Source organism: Eretmochelys imbricata, chromosome 9 (genome assembly GCF_965152235.1).
Source record: "Eretmochelys imbricata isolate rEreImb1 chromosome 9, rEreImb1.hap1, whole genome shotgun sequence".
NCBI lineage: Eukaryota > Metazoa > Chordata > Testudines > Cheloniidae > Eretmochelys > Eretmochelys imbricata.
Window position 1 is genome coordinate 97,665,310 of NC_135580.1, and position 20,694 is coordinate 97,686,003.

Consider the following 20,694-nt stretch of genomic DNA (forward strand, 5'->3'; position numbering starts at 1 on the left):
CTCAGTGCGCAAGAGCGGAAGTGACTTCTCTGCCTCCCGCCGGCCCCACCCCCGGAAGGGAGGGGAGGGGAGGAACCATTCTGAGCGAGTGTAGGTGGGTATGGGTGGAAGGAATGGTCGTGCTCAACGGAGCCAACGGGCAAGGGCTGGGCCAGCACGTGGTCAGCTGCGGGCCAATGGGAGGCACAGAGAGAGCGATAGGCCCCTTCCTGGGAGCAGGCAGCCCGTGGCTTCTTTTCCCGCCTGGGGCGTGGCCTAGCGCAGTATTTCCTCAAGGGCGGGGCCTGGGAAGGTTCTAGATGGGTCCCAGACCAGTTGAGGGCTGGATTAACTGGCTCCTACCCTAGGCAAACATCGTTTCTTGGGGAGCCCATCCTATCCCATCCCATAGCAGTGCCCCTTTCCCCACCACCCCCCTAGGCCTGACCCAGTGCAGGATGTTGTGGTGCTGCTTGGGTCATGAGGGAGGGCGGCCAGGCCGAACCCCAGCAGCACGGTGACCTGCACTGGACGGCGAGGCAGGGAGCCGGGCCCAGCCCTGCGGGACAGGCTGCCGCTGTGGGGCGAATGTGGGGGGAAAGAGCTGTCCAGCCCCCTCGCTTCCCAGGGCTTCACTGTTGGGCGGGAGCAGGGCAGAGAAGTGTGAATGTGTAATGGTGGGGCGTGAAAGAAGGCAAAGTGCAGCTGGTGGGTTGCCTTAGTGAAAGATGGGGGAACCACTGACCTTGTGTCCTGCTCCATTCAGCTTTGGGAAAGGGACCCTGGTACCTGCTCCGGGCAGGCAAGCCCTTCCTCTCCCCCTCTCCACAGTCTGTCCTGGTCCTCTTTGTTCTGCGTGGGGTCTACTCACTAGGGTCTGCCCTGCCACAGGGTCTTTCAGCACAGGCCATCTCCTTTGCCACTCTTGGGCCCCATTGCTGCAGTTTATGTCCTAATCCCTTGTGGGCCATCATTTTAGCCTGGCTGTGTGTCACATATGGCCCCCTCAGGCATGCCCAGTGGTGATATCCTGGTGTTCTTGAGATGCCGTCATGCTGCTGCCATTGCTCTTGTGCCATGATGCTAACTGTTTATCTTGTCCACTGTGCACTTTGGCAGCATGACTCGCAAAGTTTTTCTGAATGATAGCAGCAGCACACTGCCGTGTTAGTGATTCCTCCGCAGGAATCTCTCCACTCATGCAGTAGAAGCATACGCTGATGGGCAGTAGACTTGTGCAGCTGGTTTAGCTCAAAGGATGCCCGATAGTCCCATCGAAATCAAGACTGGCCTTCACGTGTCTCTCATTCACACCTGCCTGATGTTCATTTCAAAGGATAGTGGAGGCCATCTTAATGCTCACTAAGGTAAGAAATACAGTTTCATATTATTTTATCTTATCAGTCTACATTTATACTCTCAATATGGAAATGTGTTTTGTGTATACTGTCACATTTATGCAGAAAATATCAATGCATCCTGGTTAGTTCATCAGTATATATGGTAGGCAGCATCAGCAAAAGATTTAAAACTTATTCAGGAACACAGTGAACATTGGCAGTGGAAGTTGGATTTAAGTTCCTACAACTTGGTACAAAAAGATGCTTCCTATTTGCTTTATAGTGTGCCTAAGTTGTGGATCTTGTGTCTAGTGCTGATTTCTCTCAGACATTTCAAGCTCCATTTCATTTACTTTCATTGGAATTGAGCAGCTAACTTTCCAGACACGCCTTTATAAATTTGCTCTTTAGTGTTTCAGTGTATCATTAAGAACATAAGAATGGCCATACTTGGTCACACCAGTGGTCCATCTTGCCCAGTATCCTGTCTTCCGACAATGACCAGTGCCAGGTGCTTCAGAAGGAATGAACAGAACAGGGCAATTATTGAGTGATCCATCCCTGGTTGTCCAGTCCCAGCTTCTGGCACTCAGAGGTTTAGGGATACGCGGAGCATGGAGTTACGTTTCTGACCATTTTGGCTAATAGTCAATGATGGATGTAATAGCCATTGATCATTCAAGAATATCAAAATATACTAGAATTGAACAATAATTCCTACTTCTGGTGTTGCACTGTTTTTCTGTGAGCAGGCAGCCATCTTCCATTTGATAGAAAGCCCATTTTCATAATGTTTTATTGGCAGGACTAAACAAAAAAAGATAAGACTATACACTGGTATTGCTTCAAAATGTTGTGTTGCCTCAGGTGTTGGAGCAGAGGACATGACCAAATCTCCCCTCTTCCAGAAGTGTCCCCTGCTGAAACTTCTAAAATACTTTTACTGTCTCCCAAATATCTGCTTTTTAGAAATCAAAGAATAGTATAAGTTATTCGTATTTACAGCTTCTAGAGAATGTATTTTGGCTCACTGTTCAAAAAGCTATACTGGTGCTGTGCAAATTACTAAATTTGTACTCTGAATTTTAAATTGGTTTTTAATGGGTGAAGATTGCTTTCTTAATGACAGTACCAGAGACTGACTCAAGTGGGAAATTAGTTAATTCTTCATCAGTGTCTATTGTATTTTAATTCCATTTGTCATGTTCTCAGTGCATTTGTGGAGAAGATGGGGATGCTGTATCAGTATTATTATAATTATTGTTGTAGAGTAATAGTCATCTACTTGGTTAATAAAGCACAACATTTAATGATAAAGTTCTTAATGCACCACAGAAATACTATGCATGAGCATGCTTGTTATGAAGTAAAGCTGTTATGAACTTATAACCACCAAAAAAACCCATCCTTTGTGGGGTTTGAAGAACTGACTGCTACCACACACTCTTCTGGAGTTGTTGATTTTTGGTAAGCTTATTAGCATGTGGGTACATTCTTTTGTTGTTTTTAATGTGGTTTTTTTTCTGTAATGCTTTCAACCTTGAAAATAAATGTGCTTGCTTAGAAAGAGCTGTGTGGTAACTTCTAATTGAGGGCAATTATGCTGTTTTTGCTCTCTCTTCAGAGGCAATAGCACAGACGCTAGCGTGTTTAGGCAGTCTGACTTGCTGGCAATAACACAGGGAAGTGTGCAGCCCCCGATCAGAAGGGAAAGAGACATAGGTCTCTACCCAAGAGAGATGACAGCTGGGAGCCAGAAGTCTAAAAATGGGTGTCGTTGCTGGACCATGGAAGGGGAATGCAGGTGCAGTTGCCCTAAACTGTGACCAAATCATCTAGTGATTTTTCAGAAGGTGATCGGGAGACTTTTTGAGTTGCAAGTATGTTTATTTGCAAAAGAATATGACTAGAAAACGTTTTTATGTGCATTATAAAGAAAGCATATTCTGTTGACTTTTGTTACATTAATTTTGGCTTAGGACTACAAAATTGAAGTATTTATATAACTTATTTTAACTCTTCTTCTAAATAAAAACATAGTTGAACAAATCCTTACGGCTTGGCAACTGTTGATTGCTGCAGTTGCAAAACAAACTTTTTACCCTATAATGGGAAGGGTATGCAGTCTAGAAGCTTTTTGGAAATCAATATTCTAGGAGCAAATATATCTTTACTGTCATATACACTGGAATGGTAGTAAAATCAGAGTAAAGCTCTGAGGAGAGACAGAGATCAGTTAATTTGCCAGTCAACAGACTGTCATATAAGATTGCTACAGCTATAAATATAGACTTTCAGTAATCCCTGGCTGGTATACAAAGAACATCCAATGTGTAGTTAGTGACATCTTTCAAGAATTTTCTTTTGGCAGAGCTATGATGATAGTGGTCCAAAGACTGTTTTACAATCAGTTACAAACTGACAGCTAGAGAGGCATTTGAGTTACTTTTGTTTCAAAGCTCGCAAAATTAACATCAATTTTTTCATTAACCTAAATTTTATTTTCATATCTTTGAATAAAAGCATCAGCACACATGCCAGGAAAAGCTGTTTCCATGAAGTGTTGTTTTAATCCAGAATGCTCAGCACAGCCTAAATTAGAGTGTTGAAGGAAGAACTACAATGATCCGGTTAAGGGAATTTGACATCTGCTGATCCAGATTCTGACTTCAGTTAAAATGGTGAAAATGAAGAGTAACTGAGATCAGATTATTGTCAGCATTTACAAAAACTGATTCTGATGTTTGTTTGGAGGCAGAGGGGAAACAACATCAATACAAAGTAATGTCTCTGAATGCTGTGAAGAGAATACAGCTTACATTTTATACTGCTTTGGTTGTTTTATCAGATCTGTGTGTAACAGAGTTTCCCATATCAGTACCTTTGGCAAATACAGTAAGTATTTAACTCATATTTATGGAGGACTGGATGACTTGGGAAGTGGTAATGGGTTAATAGAGCTTTCCACCTCAGGGCAGAGTAGGAGACCATCCCAAATCATTAAGAGTCTGATTCTCAGAAGTGCTGAGCAATATACGTTGCCAGTGCTCAGCATTTCTTAAAGTCAGGCAGTACATGTCCAAAAGTTACCATCATGTGCCTGTTGGATGGCCTGTTCAGTAGTGTCAGTTCAGTTTCCAGTCGATAAATGTCCACATCAGAGTACCACCCCACATCTTACATTAATTAGCACCACTGTTGTCAATTTCAGTATAGAGACCAAGCATTAAATAAGTGTGGAAAATAAACTATCCTCTCACACATAAACATGATTCCTCCAGGTTGAGGCTTAGGCCTGCTGGCAGGGCAGTGTGAGGAATGCTTTCCCTGCTCTCTCTGATGTAATCGGTCAATGAATAATTAAAGGACTTCAGTATCTAGACCTAACAGTACATTTTTTATGAGCATTACATGTGAAATTTTAAATTCCTCTTCATTTATGACTCGGAACAAACTTCTATTCATTTATTTTTTTAGTTTATCTTGCACTCCTTCTGGCTGGCCAGCACAGGCTTCCTAGCTGTTTTTAATTGGACAAAACAAAGAGCATATCTTCTGCTGAAATTGCAACCTGCCAACATACAGGAGGTATACGTAGGAAACATATACTTGTTTGTCCCCATTTTTAATCATATATGACTATTCTGTTTTAAAAAATTAAATAGAGCCTAGCATTGACCACCTGACTGATATGTATTACAGTATTTTGCTGTTAGGATTACAACATTGTATGATGTGTAGCATGCTTTTCAAGGAAATGAAAGCCAAAACACAACTGGTTTTTCAGCTGTCACATGCTGCTTCAGAAAATTGTGATGTTCCTTTTTGTATTTCGTCTCATTAATTTCCATGCAGTTGTCTGTTCTCAGATATATTCTAAAAGAGTTGAATAAAATGAAACAATTTGTAATTTATTAGTAAGTAATTACTTATTGAATGCAGGACATTATCCGTATCATATATGTTACAGCTGTAAAACATCCACTGGCTTACTATATGTGGTAATAATGTCCAGTGATGATAAACTGCAGAACCATGTGATAAATTGGCTGACAGTTTAAGCAGCCCAATCTGTCTCAACTGAGATTACTACTACCACTTCCAACCGCACAGCAAATTCAAAGAGATACCACTTAAAAATGTTTTTTTCTTTCCCCAAACATGGATTTCCCCTGTCCTGGCCTAAGACACAGAACACACAGTATTAAGTTTTAGAGCAATGATGGGTTTAAAATCCAATATCCTGAATCATCAAGGATAGTTTACAATGGAACACAGTACTTTTGCTAGCTCATGAGATAGCAGATTGCAAATTGCTACATTATTATATATAGAAAAGCTATTTTAGAGGTTTCAGAAATCTGTTATAAATACGTTTTCCTTCTCATAGACTGCTGTTGGATTTATTGTACTAATGGTGTTTCATTTTACAAGCAGAAACATATTAGAATAGTATCAATAAATTGTTTTTAAAACTCTCTAAAATAATTTCTCTTTAAAATCTGTGCTATTAAACAATATGCATGAGAATATATTGTGATATAAGGTTTGATTTTTGGATGACCTGTACAATTGATTCGTAAGTACTTCAGCCATCCCAAACTCATTCAGATAAAACTTTTACAAAACACCACACATTCAAGTATACATCAAGTATACGTGTGTTAAATGTGAAATATATAGTATAATACATTGATTAGTTTATTTACCTAAAGCTCCCCAGAAGAGATCAGATGTCTTTGTGTGCTAACTTTTGCATTTCAATCTCCTGGTTAGTTGACAGCAGCCAAAGGTGCAGTGAAGAGAGAGGAGATTTTTATGTTTTATTGAAGGGAGTTTCAGAGAGTCACATATCTTACAACGTTTGCATCAGTGCTTTGCATCAATGTGTGATGAGGTGTGTCATCTCAAACCAGCATCATGAGAGAAATATTACAAAACAATGTTAAGATGTTGCACCATGATTATTTGGTGGCTGGCTGTGACTCCGTTCATTGATAAAAGGGGGTTCCCAGCTCTTCAGAGTTGATTATTAGTGCTCTGAATGTGACAGTTAGTAAAAATACAGTGTGAAATTCTGGCTCCAGTGAAGTGAATGGGAATTTTGTCATTTAGTTCAATGGGGCCACAGGATTTCACCCTTTAGTAATCAGACAGAGAATTCAGAATATTTTTTAAAGGAAAATGCCTTTGGGCAAATCTAAATGGCCATTCTTGAGTTTGCAGAGAGGTTACGCTTGGTTGTGCCTTACACTAGGGCTGACCTTGTAGTCCTTATGCACATAAGATTCCAATTACATTCAATGGCCATCTAAGTTGCATAAAAATGACAGTATCAGCCCAGTATGTTAAAAATTCAGGCCAATATTCTCCATATTCACAAAGAAAATGACTTCCATGAAATAGTTTACCTTTCTGCTGAATAGAGCATCTGCTGCAGAGCCAAAAATCATCCATTGCATCGAGCCTGTATTCTTTTGAATAAGTACCACTGATTGAAATGTACAAACACTTTAGCTGTGTGCAACTTTAGTTTATTCTTTAGTTGTAATATGCTTAGCAGAAATACATTACTGTCAGCAGGCAGCCCATGTTAAACTACTTACAGTAAAATAAGACTCTTTTCTGAGAAGCGTAAAAGAAAAAGAATTAAAAATTGGTGATTTTTATGAAATAACTTTAGCATTTCTATTTGCCAGAGATTCAGCTTCTTACAATACATGCATGCTTTGATATGATTTGGTTTGCTTTTCTGATTGAAAGGTGATTTCAGTCCTAAGCCAGTATCTTACATTATGATAAACACAAATTGAAATACTGATAATATTCATGTTAGCAACAGTTCTTTTAACCATGTCTACACTTTTACTCATTCAAGCGGGTAATTTTTACAACACCTAAAGAGCAGTAATATTGTAGTGACTGTCATTTTAAAAAACTTTTTGGTTTAAACATATAAATATATTTTTAAAATATTATGTCAAAATTACTAAATAATGCAAATGCAACAAGCAAGTTCCACAAAACTGAAAGTCAGGATTTGGAGCCAAGGGTCGTTTAACTAAGGAACCCCTTGATAAGTGAAGAGACACTGGAATTATTTTACTGGAGGCTAGACTGTTTTAAGTTCAGCTGAATAATACTTTTCAGCCTGAAGAAATCCTTTGGCCCTGATTTAGCAAAGCATCTAAGCACTTTCTTAAATCCTAATAAGTCCTATGCTGAATTGGGGCCTTTATAGTTAACGAGGCTATTAAATGTGCACAAAATGTGCCCAAGCAAATTAAAACATCATTAGATTAAATTATATCTTACATACATGCAAAAGAAAGCAACCTGGGGATATATCTCATTCATAAAATAATATATGGTCCCATCCTGCAAGCCTTCATGTTACATTAGTAGCACTTACTCAAGTAAGGCTTTGCAAGATTGAGCCCCTAGTTTTCAATTATTTTTTGTTTTTACATATTTTGCATATTCTCTATCTCAATATGAATTTGCATTATAAATCCAGACTCCATCATGTTACAGTTCTTTTCTAAATCACATTCAGTGCTGGTGTAAGTGGGCATCACAGCCTTAATTTGAGTAGATTTAGATCCGCATTACCCAGGGCTGAATTTCACTCATAATCTGTTTTCTAGAAAGAAACATTAGGAAAAGATTGCCAACGAAGCCTTAACCCCTTTTCCCTATGTCTAATGTTGGTAGCCTAGAGAGATATTATTCATTACATATGGATTGTTAGGTGGATAGACTGAGTAGTAACATCAGATTGTTCAGATAAAGTAAATGTTAACCAATACATTGTATCAGAGTGATGTATCATGAGAGTGCAAATATAACTATTGTTGAAAAAAGGTAGAACGATAAAACCATATAGTGTGTTACATGATGGTGTCAAGAATCTGGGCCTGCAGCAGAGCCAGTCTCTGGGCAACCTAATGAGTGCAGCTGGCCTGTAGTAGACTGCCTGATTATTGGGAAGAGTCCACAGACCAGCTCTTACGCCCAGCAATTTGGCGGCTGCTCAGAGCATTTGCCCATCGCTATGATAGCACGTGCCTCAGACCCAATCCTGCTCCTGCCTTGCCTCCAGGTAACCTGGTTCTGACATTTGGCACCAATTTCTGACTTTGGCTTTGACCTTTGGCTCTGGCATCTGGCCTCAGCGTATGGTTCTGACCCTGGCTATTGACTCCTGCTCTAACCAGTAGGCCTAACTCCTGCTTCAAGCACTATGCACAACTGCCTACATCCCATTCACTGACAGATGGAATGGTTAGGTCCTGTCATGGCCTGCAATATAGTTGATTCCTAACTGTCAAATGTACAATGTACAGCGGAAACATACGTTTATAAAAGCATACAATAGCAACAAGTTAGCTCATTTAGAACAATAGATACGGAAGGCAAAAAAAAAAAGGAGTATTTGTGGCACCTTAGAGACTAACAAATTTATTTGAGCATAAGCTTTCGTGAGCTAAAGCTCACTTCATCGAATGCATGCAAGTACTCCTTTTCTTTTTGCGGATACAGACTAACACGGCTACTAGTCTGAAAGAAGGCAAAAAGTAACTAATGTAAAACAAGAAAATAGTGAATCTTAGAAGCTGACATTTCTAGGGGCTGTTATGAGGAATACCCAAAGATTACATACTTTAAAGTTTAGCCGTCAGCAGAGAAAGTGTCTAAAATTTGGAAACACATGGCAAATTCACTTTCCAGAGGCCCTTCAGAAATGGGGGGTATGAAAGTATGGAATTTAAACGCAAACTCTAGGTGAGGAAAGAATGCTTTCTTTTGTTTAAAGTTCCCCATGTTCAACTCCATGAAGCTAAAAGTTTGTTCATATTTGTGTGGTTTATTTATCAATTGTAGGCCTATCCCATAGCCCTATTAGAGGCAAAGGGAAGGGAGGCATCTAAATGCCGTTCAAGGTACATGGGCCCTGATTCTTTGCTCCAGCCAAGCTGTGCTTGGCGCAGGACTAGCAAGGGAGGGTAAACATGACTTGAAGGCACTTTTATGTTCCCCTTATTCAGTGTTCCATTTTGCTACGTACCAGTCACTATTGCTAGGGGCACTACAAGTAATTGCCGCTCAAACGTGTTGCATCTTCAACAGTTAATTTTCCTTCTAATTAGGAAATAAAATGACTTCTCCACCCTGCCCATACCAAATTTTGTCAAACTAACACCTACACTATAGTCTCTCTTCTATAAGTTCCTCCCCAGCTTTCTTATTCAGATGGAAATTCTGTTTCCTCAGTTTGGACAATGGAAGGTCCATTGGGATTTCCTGACTCATTTCCTGTAAAGCAAAATTCTAGTTCAGGTCTCAGAAGTTTCATAAAATGTCTGTCTTCCAGGACTTTTGTAACTCTCGGAGCCAGGAAGGCTGGCTTCCCAGCATTCCCTGACAGGGAAGCTGACCCATGCCAATAGTCATATTGAACTTTTCAGTGCTATACAGTCTGCTTGTCTACAGCCATTATTGTCTGGCATGTATGTCTCTCATCTAGAAGGTCAACTGACTTGAGAGCAAGGGGACCTTCCATTATGAAAGAAACTTATTCTAATAACCTGGAAAACAAAAATCTAACACTTACTATAAAACAGTGGTATTCAAACTGTGGATCGAGACCCAGTACTGGGTCACGGAATGTAAGGCACTGGGTCACAGTGGCTCTGGTCAGCACTGCCGACCGGGCCATTGACAGTCTCGTCGGTGGTGCTGCCTGGCTAAGGCAGACAAGTCCCTTCCTATTCTGACACCGTGCTGTGCCCCGGAAGCGGCCAGCAGCAGGTCCGGCTCCTAGGCCCAGGGGGCCACAGGGCTCCATGCGCTGTCCCCACCCCAAGCACCAGCTCCACACTCCCATTGGCCGGTTCCTGGCCAATGGGAGCTGGTGGGGGGCAGTGCCTATGGGCGAGAGCCACACGGAGCTGCTTGAGTGCCTCTGCCTAGGAGCCGGACCTGCTGCTGGCCGCTTCGCAGTGCAGCATGGCTGCAGTGCCAGGACAGACAGGAAGCCTGCCTTAGAACCCCCGCTGTGTCGCTGACTGGGAGCCACCCAAGGTAAGCCTGCCCCCCAACCCTGTGCCCCAATCCCCTGCCCCAGCCCTGAGCCTCTCCCAAACCTGGACCCCCTTCCTGCACCCAAACCTGTCATCCCTGGCCCCACCCCAGAGCCTGCACTCCCAGCCAAGAGCCCTGACCTCCTCCCGCACCGCAACCCTCTGCACCCGCCCTGAGCCCCTCCCGCACCCTAAACCCCTCATCCCCAGCTCCGTTGAGTCAGGGGCATCAACAATTTTCTTCAACTGGGTTGCCAGAAAAAAAGTTTGAAAACCACTGCTATAAAGTAAATTAACTTCCAGCACTTATTCTAGCTCTTTCTGACTATTGAGTTGATAGGGTAGATTGATTTTTCCTCCCTTGATCAATATAATGCTAAATAATAACACTTAGTCCTTTTATAGGACTTTTTTATCTATAGATCTCAAAGTACTTTGCAAAGGTGAGTAAGTGTGATTATCCCCATTTAACAGATGTGAGTGCCTGCTGCTCCCACTGACTTAGTTAGGAGCGTAGAAGCTCAGACCTCTTAAAATCAGGCCATACAGTAAGCAACTTTCCAGAGTCACACAGCAAGTGAGTGGCAGACTATGGAATAGGATCTAAAGCTTCTGATTCTTAGGGCTTGTTTACACTTACAGTGCTGCAGCTGTGCCACTGTGGCACGGTAGTGACAGTGCTACCTATGCCGATGCGGGAGTTTCTGCAGTTGGCATAGGGACTCAGCCTCCCTGAGAGGCAGTAGCTATGACAACAGGAGAAGCCCTCATGCTGACATAGCACTGTCTATACTTGGAGCTAGGTTGGTATAACTGCGTCACTCAGGGGGGTGGATTTTCCACTCCCCTGAGCAACGCAGTTATACTGACATTTGTTTGTAGTGTAGACCACGGCTTAGTGCTGTCTCAGCATCGTGCTACAACTTTCAGCATGGTTTAATTTCAGTTTATGAAAAATAATAACCTCCCCCTAAACTTTCACTCCAAAGTTTTGAGCATTAATATTTGGTGCAAGGAAAGTGACAAAATAAGAAACCTCTCTGGTTTGTCATTCTGTGGAGAGCTGCTTCCATTTTAAAAAACATCAAAGACAACATAAATACTCAACAAAAGGCAGCGCTCATTGTCACTACTCTGTGGCCAAGAGTATAACAGCAATTCTAATTCTCTGAACACAGAGCCAGTACAAAAATAGTCCTGCAGCTCAAGTGAGTTTAACTGTTTAACTGAGCTTAACTTTGTCAGCTTGGTGCAGAAACCTCAGGCATATGGAAAGGATGCATAGCATTCCCGGGGAATAGGCACTATCCTCTTGACTGAGCTTACATCAGTTGTGTTTCTTCTTTTCCTCACACATACTGGTGTGATTTCTCCATTGTATAATTGAAGATGTTAAGACGTCCTGCTGAAGATGCTTTCACAGACTGTATAAAGGATGCATTCTTTTGTTTACTTGCAGCTCCTAGCAGGGTCCTGGTGCACTAGAATCTTGGGAAATGCATGATGTTGGTTCTTCTCCATGATCGAAGAACTAAACACTCTCCTCTTCTTTTGTGACACTATAATCTGTTAGCAAAGTAACACTGATTTCTGAGCCATTTGTGCTGCCTGTGGCTGACAAAGCTCTGGTAGGTGTGTTGGTGGGAGGCCGTGTAGGAAGCCTTGCCTTGCAACACAAGATTTGCTTTTTAAAATGTTGCCGGAAACTTTTACTCAGCCAATAAAGAGCAAAGGGATTGACACAGGAATTGCTGAAGGCCAAAGCCCGGGAGAAAATAGTGACTATAAGATGAAAGGCAGAGGCATCTACAGAAGAGTGGTAGGTGAAAGATCGATACAAATAGAGAATGTGGTTAGGCAGCCAGCAGAGGGCAAACAAACCGACTAGCACCAGCACTGTTTTTGCCACTCTCTTTCGGGATTCAATCTAGGAAAAAATAATTGCATATCTAGTATTAATAATACATATTTATGTATTATGCTACTCCCTGGAGGGCTCTGAGACCCTTAATAAAAATCAGTCTACATACGATAAGTATTGAAAGTCAGCATGGAAACAAAGCAGAAACTAAAGCATTTTCATTTTCACCCATACATTTTTGTGGCTTTGGACAGGGTATTTTCACTTGGGAACATCTGACTATGAAACTCCCTCTCCCACCCTTTGGTCTGATAGAACCCACTGAGGCCTCATCTAGACAAGGATTTAAGGATGTGATGTTAACACGTTAACTAATGCATTCTAATGCAGGCTCCGTCCCTCAGTGTTTAGAATTTAGTGAAAGGTGCCATAGCTCCTAAATGCAGTGTGGCCCTAATTCAGCAAAGCATAATTCATCGCTATTCAGCAAAGCATTTAAGCACATACTTAAAATTAAATCAATAGTATTTAAGCACATGCTTAAATGCCTTGCTGAATCAGGGCTATTGCTGCCTGTGTATACAGGCTGCACTTTACCTAGGCTTGTTACTTGTCTATTGTGTATACTGTATATGTAAAACGTTCGCACTCAAATTAAATTAGGATTTCAGCCAGTATGCTTAGACTTCTATAAGCTGGCACCCTAGTTTGTGATCCTTCCTTACCTGTTTACGGGCGTGACCATGTTCTTCAGCTGGCATGTTGAATGTACTTTTGTACAATGTTTTGGCAATAAGAAAATAATAGACAGAAATGACAGCTAGCGGTATAATATAGAACACCAAAAAGCAAACTAGAGAGTGAGCTTCTTGCAGTATCTTCTCAGATACAGGATAAGGGGCACATGCTTCAAAAGATACATTTTTTTCAGGATTGCTGAATGAATATAAATCCGAAAATACAGCTTCTGGGATTGCTAATATCATGGAGACAATCCAAACACAGCCAGCTTTACAGCAGGTCTTCAGAACTGCATCTGATGTTTGCAGTTCCAAGGGCTTAACAATAGCTCTGTACCTAGAAACACAACCAACATCATAGTGTTAGAAAAAATGCAGTAACATCAGTCTTGAGCACCAATAATTTAAATTTGTGGGGACAACTTCATGCCTGATATATCTCCACTGAGGTTGACATAATTGTCTTGGGAATTTAAAGGGGTGAATTTGGTCCGTTTTAGTTTTTAAAATGCTAGATATATACATAATTATGCATTTGTTCTTCTGTGTTTTGAAGTGATGCTAGTCTCTCTATAAGGAAGGCAGAAGCTCAAGGATGAACTTTAAGCATGTACTTATATCCTATTGACTTTAATTGTCTTGAAACTTTCCTCTCCCAGAATGATCATACAGTATCTCCAAAATAGACTGGTTTCAGAGTAACAGCCGTGTTAGTCTGTATTCGCAAAAAGAAAAGGAGTACTTGTGGCACCTTAGAGACTAACCAATTTATTTGAGCATGAGCTTTCGTGAGCTACAGCTCACTTCATCGGATGCATACCGTGGAAACTGCAGCAGACTTTATATATACACAGAGAATATGAAACAATACCTCCTCCCACCCCACTGTCCTGCTGGTAATAGCTTATCTAAAGTGATCATCAGGTTGGGCCATTTCCAGCACAAATCCAGGTTTTCTCACCCTCCACCCCCCCACACAAATTCACTCTCCTGCTGGTGATAGCCCATCCGAAGTGACAACTCTTTACACAATGTGCATGATAATCAAGCTTGATTATCATGCACATTGTGTAAAGAGTTGTCACTTCGGATGGGCTATCACCAGCAGGAGAGTGTTATCATGCACATTGTGTAAAGAGTTGTCACTTCGGATGGGCTATCACCAGCAGGAGAGTGAATTTGTGTGGGGGGGTGGAGGGTGAGAAAACCTGGATTTGTGCTGGAAATGGCCCAACCTGATGATCACTTTAGATAAGCTATTACCAGCAGGACAGTGGGGTGGGAGGAGGTATTGTTTCATATTCTCTGTGTATATATAAAGTCTGCTGCAGTTTCCACGGTATGCATCCGATGAAGTGAGCTGTAGCTCACGAAAGCTCATGCTCAAATAAATTGGTTAGTCTCTAAGGTGCCACAAGTACTCCTTTTCTTTTTCCAAAATAGACTGGCCTGCAAACTCCAAATTCAGTTTGCTTTGTAAATTATGCTGAGGAGAGGTGCCATCTAGTGTTTGGAGGGGTTTTGTGTGAAAGTTAATATTTGGGGGGACTGGGGGTGGAGTTGTATATTCTGTATTATGGGTGCACAAGGGGAGGTAAATGAGGAATTTACAAAGATATGTAATATGAAGACCTTGTGTGGAGTTGCATATGCCCCACATTAAAGGTAAGCATGAAAGGGTTTAAAGTTTTGTTGAGGTAGACATAGCAACAAAAGGCAGAGGAAGGCACCTGAAGGGAAGATGAAGTGCTCCTTCCAGTCTAGTTCAGCCTAGGAGAAGGACCAAGAAGCTCTCAGACTTGGAATGAGGGGGGAATGGGAAACTGACCATTTTGCTACTCCAGATGGGCTAGTCTGCTCGCAAGGGGCTTTATAAGTTCAGGGATGTTTATTTTCCTGCCATTTTCAAGCCATTCCTTGATTGCTGCTGGTTTGTTCATGTTTTTGGACCAGGCAAAAGAAAACTTTGGCACTGATTCCTTGTGCAAAACAATCTGTACAGAAGTGCATAGAACTTAAAATGATAGGCTACAGTGTAATATCTGGTTTCAGAGTAGCAGCCGTGTTAGTCTGTATTCGCAAAAAGAAAAGGAGTACTTGTGGCACCTTAGAGACTAACAAATTTATTTGAGCATAAGCTTTCGTGAGCTACAGCTCACTTCATCGGATGCATTCAGTGGAAAATCAGTGTAATATCTGTTTCCCACTGTGTTCTTGTGATCACACGCCAGGTCACACTCATACAGGACAGTTACACATGTATACAGAGCAAGATTTAAAATAATATGTAGACACTTTTACCTCTAAGTGGCAGTCAATTTAGTTAGAGTTTTAAGGCCTGATCCAAAGCCCGTTGAAGTGAATGGAAGGATTCCCATTGTCCTTAGTCATTTTCACATGAGGATGTGTTGTTCATCCTCATTGACTACTTCTGTACACCACTAGGTAGCACCAATATACAAACTATCTTTTCCCTGCTGTAAGCCTTTTATCTTTCTTGATTCAGTAGAGGGAAAAATGTCTTTCTTACATCACTTAAAACTAATAAAAGGTCAGATTTATTTTTTAAAATTATTTTAAAATTCACTTCATTAAAAAGAATTCTTTTACACTTTCAGAGAATATTGATCTCTTAACTTAAACAAATTGGAGTTGATTTTTACTGATTACTGGAAAAAATCATCTAGCTTTTAATGGGAACATTTAACATCATATTTATCTATCCAAGGACTAAGTATTACAAATTAATGCAAAGTGTTAGCTTCTTCCCTTTTTATTCATTTCTGTCTTAATGCACAAGTACTTCCTGACAAACCAAATTGCTACAGACCTACCTGTCAGCACTGAGAACAGTTAAAGTGAACACTGATACTCCAACTGAAGTTAGCTGGATAAAAGATAACAGCTTGCAGCCAATTCTTCCAAAGAGCCACGTATCCACAATATAGCGTGTTGCATCTACTGGCACACAGGTTAACAAAAGAAGCAGGTCTCCAAAAGCCAAGCTGGTTATGAAAATGTTTGGAACCGTCTGCATTGATTTAATCTTGAAAAAGACTTTGATGAGTATAGCATTTCCAAGGACACCCACTGAAATGATTACAGCATATGTAACATAAATTGTGCACAGTATTTCTAATCCTGGAAAGGAGTCTTCAGTCCATCCTTGATCTACAATATCATTGTCAGTGATAGATCTCAGTTGTTCTGTAATATTGACCGATGCATGTGAAGTCTGATTAGCTGAATGCCAGTGTGCTAGAGACATCTCTTTAAATGTGTCTTCTATCCAGGCTGAGTTGAAACTGATGAGAAATGTTTAATTCTCAACCTGTAGCATGTCGGCAAGAAAGACCATTTAAAAGGTATAGAATTATGTTTGAAATTAAGATTCCTTAGTGCGTTAACTAATTTCTTTCACCACTCGAAAGTCCCAAAGTATGATTGTGATAATGCACCCAGATCCAGTACTGAACTGGGTGGGAGGTGGAGAATTCTTTGATTGGCTTTTCAGCCACTGAAGGTGGGGAGGGAGGAGGAAAAGAGAGGAAAATGGGTTCTTAAAGGTATGTTCTGCAGTCATTTTTTTTTTTCATTGAGGTACTTGTGAATAGATGCTTTTTTATTATTATTAAAACAGGTATTTTTGCATATTACCTAGTAAATATTCCTTAAGGCTTTGTTAAAATATTTTTACAAAAGAAATGTACCCTGTACTACTTATATAGGAAACCTTTCCAGTTTTCAAGAGATTATAGGTAAGTGTAAAGTCTGCTAATCAACATAGTGCTCCGCAGCATGTGTTAATATTTAATAAAAATGTATTGAAACACAGATAATGAACATCTGTAGGAAAAGATATAGAGTTATGAAGCTGTGTTGATTTTTACTATTGTTTAGATCAGTGCCCTACAGAAATGTGGACAAATTCAGGTATAGCACAGTAATCCCGTGGGCTGCCAAAAGACAATTTAGGGCAGCAAACTATGGCTCTATTGCTGCTAATGCTTACACACGTGCTTAATTTTACTGACCTGAGCAATCCCATTGACTTCATTAGAACGACTCATGGTTAAAGTTAAGCAGATATATAAGGGGTTGCAGAATTGAGGCCTGTTATTTTGTGATCACACATATACCTGTCAGATATGACTGGTAGGACTGATAATACAGATCTTTAGCCAGATAGTTATGGAAAATGTTTTGATTCCCTATACAGGAGGAGTCTGTATCTCCAAATATTAGTAACTAATTTCTTTAATTATTTTTAATTCACTGGTTAACAAATACAATCTACAAACTGTTTGAGCATGTAGATGGTAGAACTGATAACAGATAATTTGATAGAACAGTAACTTATTAGCTTTCTTTATGTTACACTACTTCAAAGTTATTGGTGCTGTGGTTCTTAGTATCCCGGATTAGGCAGTTAACAGTCAAATTTTATTTATGGACCAAATTCTGCTCTGAGATGACCTCATTGACTTGCATCCCCAAGATATTGGGAATTGGACCCACTGGGTCAAATATACCCTTAATATAAGCAGGCAAAACTCTCTTTTTCCTCAGCTTGGGAAAGGGAGGGATGATTAAGGGCAAAGATCTGTTTCTGGAGTTTTTTTCTCCACATTCCCTTATTTAGCTGTTAGACAATAGGACATTTCCTTCATTCGCAGCCTTACAGCATCCATATTTTGAATCACTGTCTATTTCTCTCCACTAATATATATACAATATGAATTTTTGATAGAGGGCATTTGCTGGATCTCAGTACAAAATCCAATTAGCATAAATTGAGCTTGTTCCATGTAAAGTAATAAAAAAAATCAGATCCTAAAACCATACAGGAAACTCCTGATTTTTCTGTGTGAGAGCCAAAATATCTGCACTCACCACTATGCCATATTTGACATTCAAAGATTAGAGGGGCATGCAGGATACACACAGGTCGAGTCTGTATAGAAAAACAGGTCCTGGATACATAAAAAGTATGTAAGTCAAAAATTCAAATTAGGACCCTTTATTGGGTTCTTTTTAGTAAATAAGTTCTTATCACAATCATCCCTCATGAGTCCCATTGTATGGGTACAGTGTGTAGGCTGCTCACAAATTTAGGTGCCATTGAAGATGGCCTGATTATATTGTCCACCCACACCGGCATAGTTGTGCACATTATGCTTAATATGGAGTGCTGCAACTGTAGCACATTGTGACAGCTTAATGTCACATAGTTATGTAAAATGTTTAGATTCCCTGTAAAGGAGGAGTATGTATCTCCAAACACTAGGAACTAATTGCTTTCATTATTTTTATTCACTGGGGGACAAATACAATCCACAAACTGTTGAACATCTACTAGAATAGCACAGAGAATGAAACCAGATGTGTGTACCTAAAACTGGGATTTAGCTGAGATAAACTTGTAACTCACATTGGGATTATATTCAAGATTGGCCCACGATGCAGCGTTAAGGTATAAATCCAGACATGAACTTCCCCAAAGTCTCACGATATTCAGACCCACTAGAGAGATTGGAGCAGACAAAATAAAATCTGAGGCTTGGTCTACAGTACGCGGTTATTTTGGAATTAGCCGAGTTAATTCGAAATAAAACTGATTCTGTCCAGACGACCAAACCATTTTTTTCGATTTAAAGGGCTCTTTAATCCGATTTCTGTACTCCACCTCAGTAGCGCTAAAATCGAGATCAAAGTTCCGGGTTACAGGTACTGTGGACGCAATTCGATGTTATTGGCCTCCGGGAGCTATCCCAGAATGCTCCCTTGTGACCGCTCTGGAAAACACTCTCAACTCTGATCCACTAGCCAGGTAGGCAGTAAAAGTCCTGGGAATTTTTGAATTTCATTTCCTGTTTGGTCACCATCAGCACAGGTGACCATCAGCACAGTCCACCATCACAGTTGACCATGCAGAGTCCACCGTCACAAGAGACTACGCAGTCCCGGATTCGCAGACAAACTCCAGCGTGGTCTGAACAGGAGGTACTGGATCTCATCGCATGTTGAGGAGGTGAATCTGTTATAGCAGAACTACATTCCAAAAAAAGAAATGCAAATACGTACGCTAAAGTCTCCAGGGCCATGACATAAAGAGGCTACTCCAGGGACACAGTGTCGTACAAAAATCAAGGAGCTCAGGCAAGCATACAGAAAAGCCAGGGAGGCAAACGGGTGCTCTGGGTCACAGCCCCATACATGCCACTTCTACCATGAGCTGCATGCATTTTTGGGGGGTGACGCCACCACTGTCCGTAGACACCTACAAGGGGGGAGTTGCACGGAGCGAGGAGGATGAGTTATTGGAGGACGAAGAGGAGGAGGACAGTGCACGGGCAGCAAGTGGGGAATCCGTTCCCCCCCCCCCCCCCCAGCCAGGAACTAGTCTTAACGCTGGAGCCAACAGCCTCCCCACACTCCCAAGGTGGGCTCCCGGACCATGACCCTGGAGAAGGCACTTCTGGTGAGTGAGAGCTTGATCAGAGCCATGCGGTGGGGGGAAACCCAGCTGTGCTGGGCTGTTCGCGTTTAGTTTAAAGGGCTCATCCCTGCTCAGAGCCTCATTGGAGCCACGTGGTGGGTGATGTATGAAGCGATCATCCCAGAGAGACTGCAGGCCCTCCTTTTATATGGCAAACCCACCAGGCATTGCTTGCTATGGGAAAGGAGAACCGGCAGTTTGAAAGCATTGAAATGAACGCGGAAGAAGCAGAACCCCGCGTGCCCCTAGGGCTTACCATGGCTGCCTGCAAGTTTAATTCTGTTGCCCAGCTGTGTGTGATGGCTTACTCACACCAGAGTGGCAGGCACTTCAGTATAAGAGGCAAAATGCGACCTTGTACTTGTACAGAAAGAACGTGTACTGTATACTATGAATTGCCTGTTTCACTGAGAAAGAGTGCCCCCTTTGTTCTCTAAAATGTATCCTTTTCTCCCTTTTTCTCCTCCTGATAGGGCCCAGCTGAATGTGTGGAGGCAAACAATTGTGGAGTCCTGTAAAGCGTTAAATGAACACGAAGAGAGGAGGTACGTGTGCGATGAGAGCGGGCAGGATGCTATGGTCAAGCTCATGGGGGAGCGAACTGACATGCTCTGCTGTATGGTGGATCTAATGCGGGAAAGGCAGCAAGACCACAGACTGCTGCTGCAGCCCCTGTATAACTGCCCTCCCTCCTTCCCAAGTTCCATAGCCTCCTCACCCAAGAACACGGGGCGGAGGGAGGCTACAGGGACCCACACACTCAACCCCAGAGGATTGCACAAGCAGCAGAAAGCTGGCATATCCGAAATTTTGATTTGGTTTCTGGACTTGTCCTTCTCTTCTCCTCCCGCCCTACTCCCCCCTGGTCTACCTTCTGATTTCTCTCAATGTGTTGTGCAACAAATAATAAAGAAAGGTTTTTAAACAATTGTGACGTTATTTCCTTTCATATATATAGGGGGCAGGTAACTTCAAGAGAAACAGACACAACTGTCACACTGTATCCTGGCCAGTCATGAAACTGGCTTTCAAAGCTTCTCTGATGCGCAGCATGCCCTGCTGTGCTCTTCTAATCGCCCTGTTGTCTGGCTGTGCGAAATTGGCCACCAGGCGAGTTGCCTCAACCTCCCACCCCACCATAAATGTCTCCCCCTTACTCTCACAGATCTTGTGAAGCATACAACAAGCAGCA

At 41.6% G+C, this 20,694-nt stretch overlaps 1 protein-coding gene and 2 long non-coding RNA genes across 5 annotated transcripts; 2 read left to right on the forward strand and 1 right to left on the reverse strand.

Moving 5' to 3' along the window:
- Positions 1–5,818, forward strand: LOC144270310 (uncharacterized). 2 transcript variants are annotated; one of them, XR_013347138.1, is made up of 4 exons: positions 1–94; positions 1,099–1,346; positions 2,944–3,199; positions 3,843–5,818. It is a non-coding gene; the product is annotated as an uncharacterized LOC144270310 (long non-coding RNA). The 2 variants fall into 2 exon arrangements; XR_013347137.1 differs by having other exon boundaries at positions 88–1,346; positions 3,843–4,962.
- Positions 5,819–11,933: 6,115 nt separating this feature from the next.
- BRS3 (bombesin receptor subtype 3) lies at positions 11,934–16,271 on the reverse strand. The gene is made up of 3 exons (XM_077826742.1): positions 15,838–16,271; positions 12,989–13,340; positions 11,934–12,329 (listed from the first exon to the last, which is right to left on the reverse strand). The coding sequence occupies exons 1-3, from the start codon at positions 16,269–16,271 to the stop codon at positions 11,934–11,936; spliced, it is 1,182 nt and encodes a 393-aa protein (XP_077682868.1).
- Positions 16,272–17,172: 901 nt separating this feature from the next.
- On the forward strand, positions 17,173–20,430 carry LOC144270313 (uncharacterized). Of its 2 annotated transcripts, none has more exons than XR_013347140.1 (2): positions 17,173–19,484; positions 19,976–20,430. It is a non-coding gene; the product is annotated as an uncharacterized LOC144270313 (long non-coding RNA). The 2 variants fall into 2 exon arrangements; XR_013347141.1 differs by having other exon boundaries at positions 17,173–18,833.
- The last annotated feature ends 264 nt before the right edge of the window (positions 20,431–20,694 follow it).